Source organism: Nannobrachium achirus, assembly GCF_963921795.1.
Source record: "Nannobrachium achirus genome assembly, chromosome: 4".
NCBI lineage: Eukaryota > Metazoa > Chordata > Actinopteri > Myctophiformes > Myctophidae > Nannobrachium > Nannobrachium achirus.
This window is the reverse complement of record NC_137813.1, coordinates 71,095,106-71,112,915: the sequence shown is the minus strand read 5'-3', so window position 1 is coordinate 71,112,915 and position 17,810 is coordinate 71,095,106. Positions and strand designations below refer to the sequence as shown.

Genomic DNA, 17,810 nt, shown 5'->3' with positions numbered 1-17,810 from the left:
CACGTTTACTAACATGCCAAGTTTAGCTGCACTTGAACAACCATTCCATATCCAGCCCAAGAAACCGTAGAAACAGGGGGGAAATAGAATGTACTTCTTAAAAAATAAATGTATCATGCCTGTTCCTAAGGTATGGCAACATGACTGGTGTCTTGCACGCGCGCAAAGACATCAGTCATGTTGCCATACCTCAGCTTTTTCTGAACTGACGCCACTGCGCAGCCTCCTGACAACCTGACTGATGAATGAAGAAGACTCGGATCAACCTCTTGAGCTATATTTCCAAATTGTGGATATATTCTCTAATTCTCCCTTACATAATGTCTGATCTGAAAAGTAATGAAAATGATGACAATGGGGTTGGTCAAACTTCATTCTTAGTTGTTGAAATGAAGCAAAACATTTAATGCAAGAACCTTCTTGGCCTATTTCCACCTTCACTCTCTCTCTATGAATAGAATGCAAAAGGACCACAATGTAAACAAGCCATAATGCTGTCTTGGGTTTAAATTCTATTAGTAGACTATTAAAACTAACTAATAGATATAATTATTTTCCCCTTTTTAAAAAAAATCATAGTCTATGAATCTAAAAAAGCGGGGAAATAAATAATAGATCTATGAATCATAGACCTTGTATCGTACAAAGAGCCGAGAACAGAACATCTTGAGATCAGATCTATTATTTTAAAGAAATGTACTTTTGAAATTAAAAAGTTATGTAATCATAATGTATTATGATCTCTTCAGCCAATCGATATTTAGCAACAGAGAGCTCAACACATTGAAAACTGAACAGATCTTTTCAGGGAGTGTTTTAGTTCATTTTTGTCTCAAAAGAAGTAGTGCATTTGAATAGTTTTACATACTGGGGCCAGGGCCGGCCCGTGCCTATAGGCTCAAATACAAAGAGGGCCAATTAATGTAAGAAATGGTACAAGTCGAGGGCCGGACTGGTTCAAAGTTTATTTAAAACGTATTGAAATGATTGCACATATTGAACCTGACCTATCACAGCCTATATTCTTGCAATAACATCAAATGAATAAAGTAAAACTTAAAATCAGTTGCAATATTTTCTTATATAATATATTCAATTGAATTGAATTGAATTGAAAACGGCAAACAGCAAAAAGTAAATTTCCTTCAAAAATCTAATATGTCCCTTAACTCATTCTTAGCCAAATCGCCTTTCATCGCCATTTTGGGGACGCCAAACCGTGCCAGATCGCCAAACGTCGCCTTGGGGATCATTTTCTGATGATTTTGGTATTTTTTTGACATTTTTTGAGCTATAAATGACCATTCTAGCTTCATATAAGCTTCAGCAAGGATTCTGCGATGGAAGTGACGTCATCGCCGGAAACCGGAAATCGAGCGTGTCAATCATGTACCCGAGCATATATTTTACATTGGAAACCATTACAGCAACTCGGCTCTATCTCACGTTCTAAACGTCGGATCTTGATCCGGTTTGAAGGCTCTGTGCGTCAATTGGGCATCTAAGGCACATAGTCGATACTTTTTTTTTTTTTTTAAGAGCGCGGATGGCGTGCACGGGTCCCGGGCCGTTCCATGCTAACGCTAATGCTAAGTGAATGGACTGGTTGCTAATTTGAGGCCTTCTAGCAATCGCCAGAGACCTTAATCGCTGGCGACATCTAGTGTACACTATATAGACTACAGCCTACCAAAATGTCATGCATATAAGGGAGATCTACTGTGACTCTGAAAAATTAATAATTTCCTGGCAGTATAGGCGCAAACGCATATTGTAAATGGCTGTGTATGTGTAATAAATGCAAAAATGAAACTAAATGCATTAAAAATAGAGAATGCATTATTAAAGCTCAGCTTGCTGCTCTATGATCCTTACCCACCACTGATTTCATATAGTAAAATGAGAAAGTAAATCAATTCCACACAGGTTTGCCCTTTACATCCGTGAACATGTAGGCTATACTCTGCCTCCCACCTGGCTTGAAAATCCCTGTTTTTGGGGAGACCACAGGCAATACGCTTCCGCTTGCGGGCCCTTGATACGCGTCAAAGCACTTGCAGTGCATCGTGGGACTTGTAGTATTATGGTGGTGCATGCAATATACCAGAGGGACAATTCTAATAGTAATTAAATATCATCCCGCGGGCCAAAGTTAATACCTTCGCGGGCCTGATTTGGCCCCCGGGCCTTGAGTTTGACATATGTGGCCTAGCGCGACACTTTATAGAGGTGGCGACTGGCGAGAGGCTGCGAACATTTAAAAGCGCCCTATGTTAAAAGGCCAATGTTTACGTTTCGATTAGGAAACCCACCGGAGTTTCTGGCAATGCGGGCCCGATTCTGAAACCCACCTGAGTTACTGGTAATGCGGGGACCGATTATGCGGGGGGGAGGGGGCGGCTCCAACAGAGCTTGAATAGAGGGGCAGTTCTGGCTCGGCCGGCGCTGACTGGGGCTACCCAGATCCGGAGGCCAACATCACTGGTGCTACCAGGAACAGGAGGCTAATAGCACCGGTGCTACCAGGAGCCCGGTTTGTGGGACTTGTAGGATTGACAGCAGTGCTGGTAGGATCAATCATTCTGACACTGTTGCAAAAGTCATCTTCACAGCAGCTTATTGTAGCATCATTGGACACGTTAATTTTCAGCATGTTTAGCATGTATTGGGAATCTCCACACAAGCTCTGCGTGGCACAGCCAATCATGGTCTTGTTTCGGCCTCCATTATATTCCATCACTGTGAACAAAAATGAACAATTGTCTGTGTTAACTCTGTAAAAATGATTGAGCACTTTTCTGAGCTGAGGATATGTGAAATACTTAATAAAATATTTGGGTAAACCGGAAAGGCAGTCGTCTGAAGTAACAATAGGATGATTTACCTGAGATGCAGCGGTCCTGCTTTGATTCACACACTAAAGTCGTCTGTGTGTCGCCGCAGTTCTCTGGATCTGTGCAAGTGTAGCACTTCTTGCCACTGGGAAACGGCCAGTATTTCCCATCTGTAAGGTTTATATGTTGATATGTTTATAAAATTATAAAATAAATTGACCCTTGTGTGTTATTGCGACCGTCAGGTCGCAGTTACTATCAAAACCTCGACCAGCTGTCCGTCTGTCAGTCCGTCAGTCCGTCTGTCACACGTCACACTTTTGCCTTGCTCATATCTCCGCAACCGTTGCCCCGATCCATGCCAAATTTTGCACACACACTCCTTGCCTGCCAAACCACAACCTCCACCATCAATTATCACATGCCCCTCTTCTAGCGCCACCATGAGGCCAATTCTTGCAAAACAAATTTTTGGACACTGCTCAATTTTGGCCCTAAAATCACGCAACTCGGTACACACTATGTCTACACTCATCTCTTCAACATGGATCTGTCCCATTTAGCGCCACCTTCAGGCCGATTTTTTAAAACACATTTTTGGACACTACTCCTACAGATTTTGCCCTAAAATCACGCAAATCGCTACACAGTATGTCTACACTCATGTCATCAACATGGATCTGTCCCATATAGCGCCACCATCAGGCCGATTTTTTCAAACACATTTTTGGACACTCCTACAGATTTTGCCCTAAAATCACGCAAATCGGTACACAGTATGTCTACACTCATCTCATCAACATGGATCTGTCCCATATAGCGCCACCATCAGGCCCATTTTTTCAAAAACATTTTTGGACACTGCTCCTACACATTTTGGCCTGCGACGCTTATCTCCCGATTAGGGAGTCTTAAAAGCCCGACCCATCCCAATCCCGACATATACGTGACAAATTGAGCCCGGCCTAGCCCGGCCCCAGGGCCGGTTCTAGGATTCTGGTGGCCCTAAGCTAGATTTATTTTGGTGGCCCCCAAAAACTAGGGTTGAAAGTGGCTTGAAGTTCTTGCCGAAACCCCCGGAGATAAAAATCAGGGTTGAGTAAAAATCATGAAATATGAAAATGAATGATAGTGATCCACAAAGCCTTAATAATTTAATAACAGATTACTGTTAAAAAGCCTGTGAAAAGAACCTGCAGTAGCAAGTTCACACTTTTGAGTGTTACTTGCATAATATCCTATGCAAACAACACTTCACAGAAGTTCACACCCAAATATGTCTGAGAAATGTTAACATTTCCTTCTTTTGCTGCGTGGTTTTAAAAGTGTTGCATAGCTAGTAGCCTTCTGAAAACGTAATTTGATATTTTCGTGCCCTCTGGTTTTAACACGAAACTGCCGTGCTCGACTAAAACGTTTTCAGACTTATCAGGATGAGAAAACAAAGCAACCTAACCTACAGACATTGTATTGAATGAGAGCAGGGTGGAGAGCAACTGTGGTTCAACAAGATCGATATTGATTTATGTTAATTATGCATTGTAATGATGTATTTATTTACATGTTTTTATAGGATATTTGAACCGTATGTATCTTATATGGACCCCAGGAAGATTAGCTGTCCCTACAACGTCAGCTAATGGATCCCCTACAATATGTGCACCTGCACCTGATGGAGGCAATGCATGCTGCACAAGTCACAGGTTAAACTGCATGCTACACAGGGACTAGGGAGTCAGTCGCTGCCAAAGACATTAGTGCTGAATTGTCAGATGTCATGAAAGCTGTGAAGAAGCTGTGAATAACACACTGCTCTACTTCACCATTCTGAGGCTTGGTGGATTTTACATTGTCACGCATTTTTAAGTCATGTATCTCGTCAGGAGTTTTTACTTCTCCAAATTAACTGCACAGAGCTGGCTGACAAATGACAATTTCAATGACAATGGCCGGGTTTCCCAAATCGATTTTAGCCCATCGTAAGCCCATCATATCACACGCATGGTCGTAGAGACCAAGCCCCAATCGTCATGTTCCCGCGTAAAATTGGTTCGGGCAGAGCGACCTATTTAGCCCCCTACAACATTCAGATTTCACAAACAAAGTACTTAATAAAGTCTCACACCTGTCTACCTCTGTTTTCTTTAATAAGAAGCCTTTTTATCCGATCACTGTCTGTTTATCTCAATGGGGTTGGTGCGCATGGGGAACGCCAGGAAATACATGGGAAAACAGAACGCGATCGGATATAAAAAGGCTTCTTATTAAAGAACACAGAGGATACGGGTAATTATAGAATTTAGACAGGAGTGAGACTTTATTAAGCACTTTGTGAAATCTGAATGTTAGTGTAGTTGTAGGGGGTTAAATAAGTCGCTCTGCCCGAACCCATGTAAACACGGGAACATGACGGTTGGGGCTTGGTCTCTACAACCATGCGTGAGCTACGATGGGCTAAAATCGCTTTGGGAAAACCGGCCAATGTCTGGGTTGTGCTGTGCACTGCACAGAATGTTAAAGTTCTATGCAAGACTACAATGCAAGCACCATTCACGTTTCTGTATGACAGAATGGAAAGCATTCTAATAAATACGAATATACAGTATGGGGTCCCTGCTTCATCTCTCTATCAGCTAAGCCACTAAGGGGTCCTTGGCCGGAAAAACGTTGAAGACACCTGATCTACATAAAAGCAGAAATACTTCATCCAGGACAGGTGCGCAATCCTATCCATACTGTATAACCAGTATACCTAACACTCCCAACACAACCATCCTCTGATGTGGCCCCCCTAGTGGTTGTGGCCCTAAGCGACCGCTTATATTGTTTATAGCAGAAACCGGCCCTGCCCGGCCCAGCCCGCGCCGACCCGTCGGGTCCCGTCGGGCTCGGGCTGAACTTTTAAGCTCTAGCGCGCACACGCGAGTGGAGAGAGGTGCATTCGAGAGAGCTCACATAGAGCGCTGATTAGACGCGCTACGGCCCTGATGGGAAGCAGTCGAACACAATCCCTCTTATGCCCATACATGGAGATCCCTGATGTCATCAATATTAACTCAATAACTGCCGGGCGCCGCTAGGTGCCGCTAGAGTGCCAGCCATTCTCCCGTAGGCATTCACTATCACATCCGGCTCGCCAGCCTGAACTGGCTTGGCTTTTCACTCGAATGAGTGCTATGCTAGCGAGCCGGAGGAAGTTAGCTATCAGTTAGCAATCGACTATATAATTTTTTAGAAGAGCGATCTAAAGTTATTCAGCCGCCAAAATAACCTGTCTGCTGGCCTCGGAACACAATCCGGAGAAAATCCGCTGTAAAGATGTGTTTTTCTATTGGAGTGGGCGGCGTGGCGCGGCCTTTTCTTCCCATTACAGGCCGTGTAAACAGAATCGCGGCCTTGTGCTAGGATGCTAAATTAGACCGGGGCGATCGTTGATGCCTCCGATTATTTAATTCATTTTACTAAAGGAACCGAAAAATGTCGGTTCTTGTAATCCTTAATACGTCTTGCTGAAACAGCGTTTTTTTAGGGGGGCTCTAAACTTTTTTCTAAACCATTTTCAATGGAATAAATCATCGGGACAAGTAGAATGGCTCGCTGGGAAGCGGTGGAGGAGCCAGGACCACCCACGTCGCTACTAGCAGCTCAGGGTAAGCGAAATAGATTAAAAAATTAGTATTGGAATGGAAAAAAGAACCGATATTATTCGGTTTTCGCACAGAAAGAGTTAAGCCCATATCTAACAGGACTTCATATGGGAATGCCCATATATGGAGGAAGACAGCCCATATTTGTGTGGCTGGTTCAGACAAATTATTTTCATTCATCATAAATATACTACTTTCATTTCAAAGTTTGATGTAGGTCTATTGGTATTTCATTTTTACTGATCAACTATATTCACAATTATAGCAAAGCAATCCTTCTACACATTGTCTGTCTGTCTCAATAATATGCACTCCTCAATGGGCTGCTCTTTACATTATTATGCTCCTATATATTGTCATGCACGCACCAGTTACAGTTACTTTCCCCATAACACACACTTTATGCTCCCATATTTTGGAGCTATTCAAACGGGTAAGGTCTAGTGTTAAGATAAAGAAAAATAAATATGCCTGATTTACAGTTGGCCTTGGGACTTTGATGCAGTATTGATTTTGAAAAGAGGGTAAGAGTTGTTATGACTTAGTTTGTGCCTGGCTTACAGTACAGTTGGCTTGCTATATGTACCACAGGAAAAAGGCATTCTTTGATACAGTATTGAAAAGAGGGTAAGAATATTGTTTTAAAAAGAACAGGATTTGACATTTAAGAATTGATTCCGTCATTTGCTATTTGCTACTGTATAGAGGATAAGAGAACATCTCAAAAATCTCAGGATTCCTTGTAAGAGAAGACAAGAGAACTGAAATGTAATTGTTGTTTTTTCTACAGTTCTACTGTATTGAAAAGAGCATAAGAGAAAACAGTATTGTTAAAAGAAAAGAAAATACTGGAACTGTAAGAATTGTGGATCTTTTGGGGGGGAATTTTTCTGGAAATAAATTTGTGTTGAACAAATCGTGACATCGTGAATTGTGGACCTTGAATCGTGATTCGAATCGTATCGTGAGTTGAGTGAATCGTGACAGGCCTAGTACCAGGGGTCTCTATATAAGGGTACCAGGGGTCTCTATATATGGGTACCAGGGGTCTCTATATATGGGTAACTGGTCCGATATACATTACTGGCCAGATGGCCAAGACATGGCGCGATCTCGAGAGGTCGCATGTCGCCCTGAGGCGTCTTACTAGTATACTTACCATGGCTTGAAAATTTATCATTGCAGAGGTCAGTGGAATTACAGCACTGGATGCTCTCATAGTGGCTGAAGATTCCAATGTACACCGAGCCAGTTTTGCACAGATCGACTGGCATGCAATTCCTCATTATATTCACCTCACCCTTTTTCTCTTTCTCTGAAAATAAACAAAATATTACCTTCAACCAAATAATGTCATCACATTAGAATATCTGCTCAAGATATCGTCATTGTTGGGTGGAAACCTTGAATGTAAAACATGATTTAATATAGTGAAAATAGCAGATCTACAAGGACAGTGCACTGGTCTTGTGCGACAGTCTTGTATGATGAAGCAGGGCTTTACTTCATGAGAAAACGAACACATTTGAAACGTTGAGATACTGTATGACAGGGTTCCCCAATAGGCGGCCCGCGGGCCATTTGCGGCTACTGTCTGGCCCACACCAACCCCAGTAATAATGGTGGTATAAGAGCAGTAACAAGTTTTTCAGTTTCAGTTTCAATTTTTTTTACAAAATCACCCCGAGGGGTCTCTGTGCACTTCACAACAGGGCAACACAAACACAATTTCAAAGAGAATAAGAAACATTCAAATGTGAAAAACAACAAAAAACTGTCAATTGTGAAGAACAACAAAAAAACAGGACAAAAAGATCATATAGAAATAAAGCAACGCAATGTTAAATGTTAAAATCCAATGTTAAAAACCATGGGTTAATAGGATTTGGTCATGACGATGTTCATGGACTATGGCAAACCGTAGTGCAGGCAAAAGAGGTGGGTTTTTAGCTTGGATTAAAAAATGTCTAGTGAGTCAGCATCCCTGACAGCTTGAGGGCAGTGCGAGGCGTTGTGTGCTTGTAGATCGTCTGTTTTCACTAGTTTAAATACTTTTTAAAATGATAAATGCAAAACGAATGGTTTTGGACATACAAGATTTTCACCCGACAACGATGATATCTGAACTGTCGCAGTCGCTGGAGTAGCGGAAACGCCGCCGTCGCCCCCTGCAATGCTGTGGCCCTCGGCTTGGTACCCGAGACATAATTCAGCCCTTGGGGAAAACTAATTGGGGAACCCTGCTGTATGAGGTTTCTGCCCGAAAGTGACAATATGTTATTAGTCTATACTCTATACTGTACCTCTATCACATACCGTTAGTTACCTGGACTAGCAATGCAGCACATTGCTGGGTTCCAGGACAGTCTTTTACTCGTCCAGATTTGCAGGGTGTTCCGTCTGTATCACATCCACATTTCAGGGCATAGGCTATAAGAAAACAGGTAGAACATATCACACAGGTTGCAGTTGAAAACTAACAAACTTGACACATGTTCCAAGATGATTCTAACGTGAATATGTCATAGCCTAAAGTCATGATTCAAAACTATAAATCAAATGGCTGCATGGCTTAGATTTTTGTGTGACACAAAACAGTGTGAAAAGCTGATTGTTATGACAGTTAACACAGTACGTCTAAGAGGAGTTAAAACTGTAGTTTTATAACATATGTGTCCGAGACAGTTTGCCCTCCTGGCCCCCAAGCTGTGGAATAAACTCCCTGTCGCACTTAGAACAACGGACTCACTCGCTAGCTTTCGCCGTGGACTGAAGACTCACCTTTTCAGACTCCACCTAAACCCATAGCACTACTGAAACACTCAATGACCATACATGAAGCTAGTTAGCATTTGTTTTTATTTTTTTTAGAATGCTTTTTTCTTTACTGATTATATCGGGTTTTTTTTTTTTTTTTTTTTTTTTTTTTTATTGATATTCATATGCATTTGTTATATTGTTGTTGATGTTCTGACATGTTATCTTGTTTATTATAGTGATGTATTATCTGCTTATTGTAAGTCGCTTTGGATTAAAACCGTCTGCTAAATGCCTAAACTGTAAACTGTAACTATAGGATGCTATATGGACAATTTTGTGTAGGCCTATCTAAAAATCTGGATTAAAATGATGAATGTGCATTTAGTGCAATTACTAATAGCTTTGGAATGACAAAAGGAATATTTAGATAAGAATGCATGCCTGTAAATATAAACACATTAAATATAAAAAACTAAACAAAGTAAACTGTTGTGAAGAGGTGCATGCATTTCTCTGCAGGGAAACAAAACTCAAAAGCAGAATACCTAACATTTCGTCAGTGGGCGCTAACCTTTTTAGATATAGTTTATCTCCAACAGTGAGTGTAGACATACTGTGTACCGATTTGTGTGATTTTAGGGACAAATTGTAGGAGCATGCAGTGTCCATAAATGTGTTTTGCAAGAATCGGCCTCATGGTGGCGCTAGAAGAGGGACAAGTGAGAATTGATTGTGTGTATGCAAAATTTGGCATGGATCGGGGCAACGGTTGCGGAGATATGAGCAGGGCAAAAGTGTGACGTGTGACAGACAGACTGACGGACTGACGGACTAACGGACGGACAGCTGGTCGAGGTTTTGATAGTAACTGCGACCGTCAGGTCGCAATAATTACAATGTTGGTCCGGGGAACGAGGGGTGGGTGGGTTTACGTTTGTTTTCTTCCTTTATGTCTTGACTTTGTTTTTGAGTTGTGTATGTACCGGTATGTTGTTGTATTTTGTTGTTACATTTCTATTTTAATTCATGATACATGTCTATCCCTCTTAATTGATTCTGGATTTCATGGAAGATAAAAAAAGACCAAAAAAAATAAAACACTGGACAGTTGTATGGTTGAAGTCTGTACCAGGAGACATACATGTGGTTGTAAATAAAGAAACAAATACACACTTAAACACACACACACACACACACGTAAGGGCGTTTCTAAAATGCCCTTGCTATAAAGAAATAGAAAAGACTAAACACACACACACACATGCACCTTGCTATAAAGAAATAGAAAAGACTACACACACACACACACACACACACACACACACACACACACACACACACACACACACACACACACACACACACACACACACACACACACACACACACACACACACACAGTTACCTTTAGGGAAAAGCGTGACCCCAATGATCAGTATGAGCAAATAATGCATGATGTCCTGGACTGAGTCAGTGGTTCAGCTGTTAATATGTCTGTGTAAAGCTCCTTTTCTTGACCTCTGACTAGTTGTGAAGACACCTCACAGTACTTGGTCTCTGTTCAGGCATGCAGCTGCCCTCATGTATGCAGGGTCTGATGGAGAAAACGTGGTCTGGTCAGGCAAAATAAACAATTCAGCTCTCTTGCTAACAGGAAGGACTGAGTGCAGGACTAATATAATATTCCACAAAATAATCAATCAAACATTAACCACATACCCAGGCACAGCCATTACACGAACATAATTATATAGCCCAGGGGTCTTCAACAGGGGGTCCGGGACCCCTAGGGGGTCCTCAGAGTTACTACAGGGGGTCCTCCAAATCTTCCAGTCCTTTTTATAGTAATAACTTGAACCCTAGTGTCCATATTCTGAGAACTTTTGCCAAAAATAGCCGATCTACAAGCTCACAACGCCTCGCAGCGCGAGGCGTTGTGAGCTTGTAGATCGGCTATTTTCGGCAAAAAGCTTTGGTGTAGGGGGGAAAAAGAGCAGACTAAGTACAATCAATCAATCAATCAATCAATCAACTTTATTTAGAAGACACAGGGTCCATTAATAACAAGACACATAAAAACTCATAAAATAAAATAAAACTGTACAGAATCATAAATAAAACATCATCTATACACAAGACAATCGTACCAGTGTTCCCAGAAAGGAGACTGGTACCTGGTAGTACTGAGGCAGGGGTTGATCAACAACCCAATAATCGAGTTTTGCGACTCATTCAAACGACACATAAATCTATACATTAAATTCCTCCGAAGAGCTTGAAAAGTGCTTATACCCAGGTTACAGAACAGCTCACTAGCACTGCTCCACCTAGGTTTTCTCAGAAGTATACGTAAACAGTCATTATAGGCAACCTGAAGTTTTTGCATGCTTGCTTTCTTGAACTTAACCCACAGGGGGGCGGTATACAAAGGAGTACAGTATGCTCTAAAGAGGTTAGCTTTCACATTAACAGAGCAGAAATGAAATTTCCTCCCCAACATGTTAGCTTGAGCATATAATGCTCGTCGCTGCCTATACATATCATCATCATCTGTCAACTGGTCATTTACAGAGTGAAAGGTCAAGTTTATTAAGTATTGACAGTTCAAGTGGTTAAATATCCGAAAACACAAATTGACATGAATCCAAAATATGATGATTGTGCTGTCAAACGATGAATATGGAATCTATGAAAAGGTTGTGGGGGTCCCTGCTTAATCTGTCTCTCAACTAAGGGGTCCTTGGCCTGAAAACGTTCAAGACCCCTGATATAGCCTATATAACAAAAGCAACATTACAATTCCACACCTAAACATATCTGCAATGTTTCCCATACTGTACATTCTGATTTCTGGGGAAACACTAACACGCGCGCACACACACACACACACACACACACACACACACACACACACACACACACACACACACACACACACACACACACACACACACACACACACACACACAGGAGACATAATTTGTGGTAAAAGGAAATGTATATCATTCATAAGCTAAAACAACGACTCCTGTACAAGAAGTGAACATTTGTAATGATATGATAATCAATGAAATGAAAGACTCACATCAAGTCGGCAGGTCAGCAGTCTACTGTAGCACCGGCGGTGTTAGTGACGAACAAAATACAAATAAGAATAAGGAGACTGTAACTCTTTGAACCATCAGACATCAGATGGTTTATTCCCCTAGTTCACATCTACAAACAGGGATGGGTGCGGTCACTTCACCAAAACATTAAAAGCCAGTCCCTCTCAGCCCTCTGTCCCCTCCCCTCACTCTCCCTAGCCAATCACATAAAGCACTTCTGTAATCAATTATGTGTGTGTGTGTGTGTGTGTGTGTGTGTGTGTGTGTGTGTGTGTGTGTGTGTGTGTGTGTGTGTGTGTGTGTGTGTGTGTGTGTGTGTGTGTGCGCGTGTGCGTGTGCGCGTGTGTGTGTGTGTGTGTGAGTGAGTGTGAGATTCATTTATCTGAGCCTGGCAGCCTGCTTCCTGGCAGAGAGTCAGGCCTCCGACAGACATTAGAAGCAAACAACTCTAGCATGCCCTTGGGGGAGGAGGGGGGAGGGCAGCGTCCAATAGACCGTTTGTCAGCCTTCTGATTGGTCCCTGAGACTCCCTGACTGGCCAACCAGAAAAAAACATTCACTTTTTGCTATCGGGGGTGGAGTTTGTGCAGTGGAGAATGTTAAATGTGGCTTTCAAAACTGTCCGCAGTGCGCGACACGGCGATCGCCCGGTACGGCCGCGATCTCGGCCGTGATCTCGCGCATCATAATGAATAAGCTTCAACAAACTAGTTCACATGGACCATATCAATGGTCTAAGAGTCACGATTGGGTACATATATTTTAAATGGGCAGAATTACGAAAAGCCAGCCTATTATGTGAGGTTAGGATTATAGTTCTGTCCTCTTCCTACCCAGGATGCAATGCGCGGTCTATTCTCTTTCTGATCCAGAGGATTAAACTAGTTAAAACATTTATTTTCGGGGGGAAAACTACTGTTTTGCTATGTAATTACTGTACCTTTTTCTTCCCTTTTTATTAATATCACGTAGATGTGTTTTTTGTGGTACTTTATATAGCTGTAATGAGGCTATGAAGGGGAAAAAAATCCCATCCACTACCACTATAAAAGAATCTGCAAAGAGGATTCTGTCCCACTGGGATTAAACAAATTAAAACATATATTTTCGGGTAAACCCCCTGTTTTGCAATGTAACTACTGTACCTTTGTCTTCCCTTTTTATTAATATCACCTAGATGTTTTTCCTTTGGTACTTTATATAGCTGTAATGAGGCTATGAAGGGAAAAAAAATCCCATTCACTGCCACTATAAAAACAATCTGCCCAGGGTCAAATGTACTATCATAGTAACAGGGCAGAATGGGGCGGGATTTGCAAAAGGGCTTATTATTTCCCTAAATGGACGCAAGCTTGCCTTAAAGGGATATTTCACTTTCAAAAAAACTTTTGGTAATTTTATCATCTAATCAGGCTTTTATGAACACCCTGAACAGTTTTTAATTAGCTTGATTGAATATTTAGATATTTGATGTAAATGTTACCAGGCCCTCTCCCCACACACACCCATTGTAACTTCAAACTTCATTTTAACCATGCTTTAAAACACCCATTATTTTTTTCTGGTGACTCATACTAATATGTGAGCAGGCCGTGTTTTTTCGATAACTTTTTTTATTTATCTTTAATAATTATTTTTTTGGTTAGCACTTCGCCTCACAGCTAGAAGGTCCTGGGTTTGATTCCCGCCGGGGGACGCTGTGGGTGCTGGGGGCGTGTTTCTCCCTCCGCGTCATCAGCGCCCACACCCTAGGTTGGGTCGGCGATAGGGCCTTTCTGTGTGGAGTTTGCATGTTCTCCCTGTGTCTCCTGGGGTTGATACCCTCACAAAAACATGCAGTAATTGAAAGGCTTCTTTTCAAAAGTGCTATCCACCAGAAGGTGAAGCCAGAGCTATGCTCTTTAATGGCGAGATGTTGCTTTAAAATACTAATACTAATAATAAAAGACGTCTGTTGTTGTACGACAATATTTATTTTACTTAATAAAAATAAAAAAACATTACAGCATATGCAATTATCATTATCTACGAGCCTAAATTAGCTATAACTGACACACAAATAACACGGAGGACCGAGATAAAAGTACTGATCAGTAGACAATGGATTTCAGCGTAGCGGGCACACGAGTGTGATGCGACGGAGAAAAAGATATTGCGCGTATCTCAGTCTGTCAGGCAGTAATATTTGTTCTTATCTTCATTTGACAGGGTGGAGACTTGGTATCTTGTCAACTGTGCGACATGAGGACATTTTTCCATTGGATGATCGACAGTGTGGCTTTTTAACCACTAGAGGGGCTGAGCCGACTGCTGCAACTCTCACCTCAGAGTTCATATATTGTTTATGTCTCCGTCTTCACTCCTACCCATAACAAACTCGGCGTTTGGTGGGAAACTGTCTGTTTGTTTCCTGAGAACCCGACTCTGCTCTGCTGCTTCACCTTTGGACAGACTCCATTTATCTGCTGGAACCGGTTGTTGACACAACGAATGTCAGAGGCCCTGCAGGGCCTCTGCTCTGTCTTCATTTCTCCTTTTAACATTGCTATGCTGGAATACATGATCTGACTGAAAACACCTATAAAATACGACAGTAACAAAAAAATCACACATATCGTCCATAATCCTGGTCTCAATAATGCCTCCCCCTGGCCAGCCGGGGCGCCTGATGGAGGGGAAAGGAACTGGTTGGAATAACGTGTTCCTTCCATGCGCTACGTCCATCCCGGGGAAAATCCACCCTGTCAGGTGAAAAGAAACAACTTGGACTACTCATGCATTGAAGGAAGCATGAGTTCAGTCCGTTGTCTCCCCAGGCACGGCAGAGGGAGAGCAGAGCCCAGGATTACATAGACAATTGGCACTGGGTGAAAAAATGGGTTGCAAAATCGTGGGATAAAAATTATAAAATAAAAAAAATAAGAATTATTTTTTTGTATTTCATTTTTTCCATTTTCCCAAATAATTATTACAAATAAATGAAAAAAGTTAGCGAAAAAACACGGCCTGCTCACATATTAGGAAGGTAAAATGAGTCACCAGAAAAAATAAAGGGTGTTTTTAATGAATCTATCATGGTTAAAATGAAGTTTGAAGTTGGGTGTGTATGTGGAGAGAGGCCTTACCACTGCTCCCCGTTGAAAGTGGAATATCCCTTTAAGCCAAGAGGCGTGCTATAGAGGCTTCCATGCTAGAGGCGGCCATAGGGAATGAATTGGACACTGCCCTCCCCGGCTCCCCTCTTATCCCTGAAGGGCATGCTAGAGGCTTGTGCCTCTAATGTTTGAACGCGGCCTTAGAGACTAGAGATTCCTTCACCTAATGCTCTGGACCAGAGCTTGTGTGTGCGTGTGTGTGTGCGTGCGTGCGTGCGTGCGTGCGTGCGTGCGTGCGTGCGTGCGTGCGTGCGTGCGTGCGTGCGTGCGTGCGTGCGTGTGTGTGTGTGTGTGCGCGTGTGTGTGTGCGCGTGTGTGTGGGTGTGTGACTCACACACACAGTATTGTTTACAGTATAGCTCAAGAACTCCAAAATGGGAAGGAAGCAATGTCACGTGCACACTTTTGACCTGATTTGACCACAGCCACAGGGTAGTTTAGTTCAACCAGTGGAGGGCACTGTTGTGTTCGTTTCAGTATAGATTCCATACTGTACATCAAACTATAACAAGGAGAGAAGCGGAACAATTCAATGAAAAACAATACTAGGCCTATACAAAGTATTATACAACTGATATTAATATTTACAATATTCAGAATACAAATTAAAATATAGTTGCAAGCAGTGATAAAGTGGCCAAGCCAGAAAGAGTAGGAAAGGAAAAAAGCTGCAGAAAAAAGCAGGAAAAGCAAGAAAAGTGGGAAAATAAATCAAAGAAAAACTGGAAGCAGAACAGGTCTCCGGCAGGTAAGGTAGGTTTTATTGGCCTCCTGGTGGCTCTATAATATAGGCCAAAGTGAAAAGGGTGCCACGCTTTCTTGGGCCTTTCACGGCAATCGGACGCTACATGCAGGATTTGAGGCATTTTGTTCCAAAAATGTGTTTTGCAAAAGTTGACCCGCTGGTGGCGCTATAACAGGCCAATGTGAGAAGGGTGTCATCTGTTCCTTGGCCTAGTGGGAATGTGTGTCCAAACTTCACACACATAGCAGGCTGCATTCATGATTTGAGGCATTTCGTTCAAAAAGGAGCAATCCTGCAAACTTTGGAATCCAATGTTAGCCAATTAGATAGAATATGACGTATCGGAACAATTTGTGTGATTGTTGGATAAAATCTGAAGGAGTAATATTGAAGAATGTGTTTTACATACAGTAAGTCGGCCTTGGTGGTGCTATAAAAGGCAGATGTGAAAAATGCAGGGCACAGGTTTTATTTTCAAATCGGTGGAGTTATAGGTAAAAGCACAAATTGGCCTCTACACAACATGTATGCAAAAGACTGTATATGCAACAGACATAAAATACTGTGATTATATTCACCTGTCTAAAGCTCTGCTAAACTGGGAAAGCTAGTCAGCAGGTTGTACTTTACCATACAAGTGGAAAGGTCGGGTGGGATCTGACGCAGAGCTATGATGTGCTGGCCAAGGAAGATCAAAGAAGGATGGGACACTGACGTCATTTTAGGCTCCATGGCCATCCACCATGACACTTTGGGTGGCGGAAGTGGCACCGGAGGTTCGGTGAATAACATTGCGTCTATGAGCTTCGGCTGGGACAGCTCATGAACAAAAGATTATTCGGAACGATAGAGACCTTTATAAAACACTCAGCTCAGGAATATAAAAGAAAACATGTCACACATTGTTTTGTGCTGTGTTGCTTTTCGGTGAGTACACTGTATAACATTAGAGGCATCTAAAGAGCACAATTTACGTTTCTGAACGAGATAGTATCGCGAGACTCTCCACCATTCCCTGTCTGGAATCCAAATCTCGCGATAGCTCCGAGACAGAAACGGCCGCCGCCGCTGTTTAGCTGCCTCAATAACATTATGTACCATGCACATCGAAAAGCAAGTGATTGTAAAAATACCTGTGATATGTCTTCTTTTATATTCCTGGAGCGATTACACAACAAAGGTCTCTATCGTTCAGAATTATTTTTTGTTCATGAGCTGTCCCAGCCGAAGCTCATAGACGCAATGTTATTCATCGAGCTTCCGTTGCACTTCCGCCACCCAAAGTGTCATGGCGCATGGACCGTGGTGTGGGCGTGACTTCCAGCGACATCTCCTTCTTTGGATACTTCTTGGTGCTGGCCAGGAACTTGTAGACTCAGGAGCTGATTGCAGACTCGGCCCAGGTGTGAAGATTGGCAACGGGAGACAGGTGTGCAGATGTCTGGGACTCAGAGGTCTGCTGTGACGTACTGTGCCACGAGAGGGTGCCACAGTGCCAAGTGAGGGCCAGGACCTAACAGAAATATCCCTTTAATCATTCCTATGCTATGTAAACATACAGA

At 42.3% G+C, this 17,810-nt stretch overlaps 1 protein-coding gene across 1 annotated transcript; it reads right to left on the bottom strand.

Moving 5' to 3' along the window:
• Nucleotides 1-1,097: 1,097 nt before the first annotated feature.
• On the bottom strand, nt 1,098-12,455 carry LOC308283729 (uncharacterized protein). Its single transcript, XM_080724201.1, has 6 exons — nt 12,327-12,455; nt 10,647-10,835; nt 8,798-8,911; nt 7,641-7,796; nt 2,885-3,004; nt 1,098-2,739 (listed from the first exon to the last, which is right to left on the bottom strand). The coding sequence occupies exons 2-6, from the start codon at nt 10,693-10,695 to the stop codon at nt 2,456-2,458; spliced, it is 723 nt and encodes a 240-aa protein (XP_080580327.1). The 5' UTR covers nt 10,696-10,835; nt 12,327-12,455; the 3' UTR covers nt 1,098-2,455.
• Between the last annotated feature and the right edge of the window lie 5,355 nt (nt 12,456-17,810).

Coding starts and splice junctions, on each gene's coding strand:
- LOC308283729 (XM_080724201.1), bottom strand. CDS start 10,695: ATGCATTATTTGCTCATACTGATCATTGGGGTCACGCTTTTCCCTAAA. Junction 7,797..8,797: donor GCTAGTCCAGGTAACTAACG/GTATGTGATAGA, acceptor GTTTATTTTCAG/AGAAAGAGAAAAAGGGTGAG. Junction 2,740..2,884: donor GCAGGACCGCTGCATCTCAG/GTAAATCATCCT, acceptor TTTTGTTCACAG/TGATGGAATATAATGGAGGC.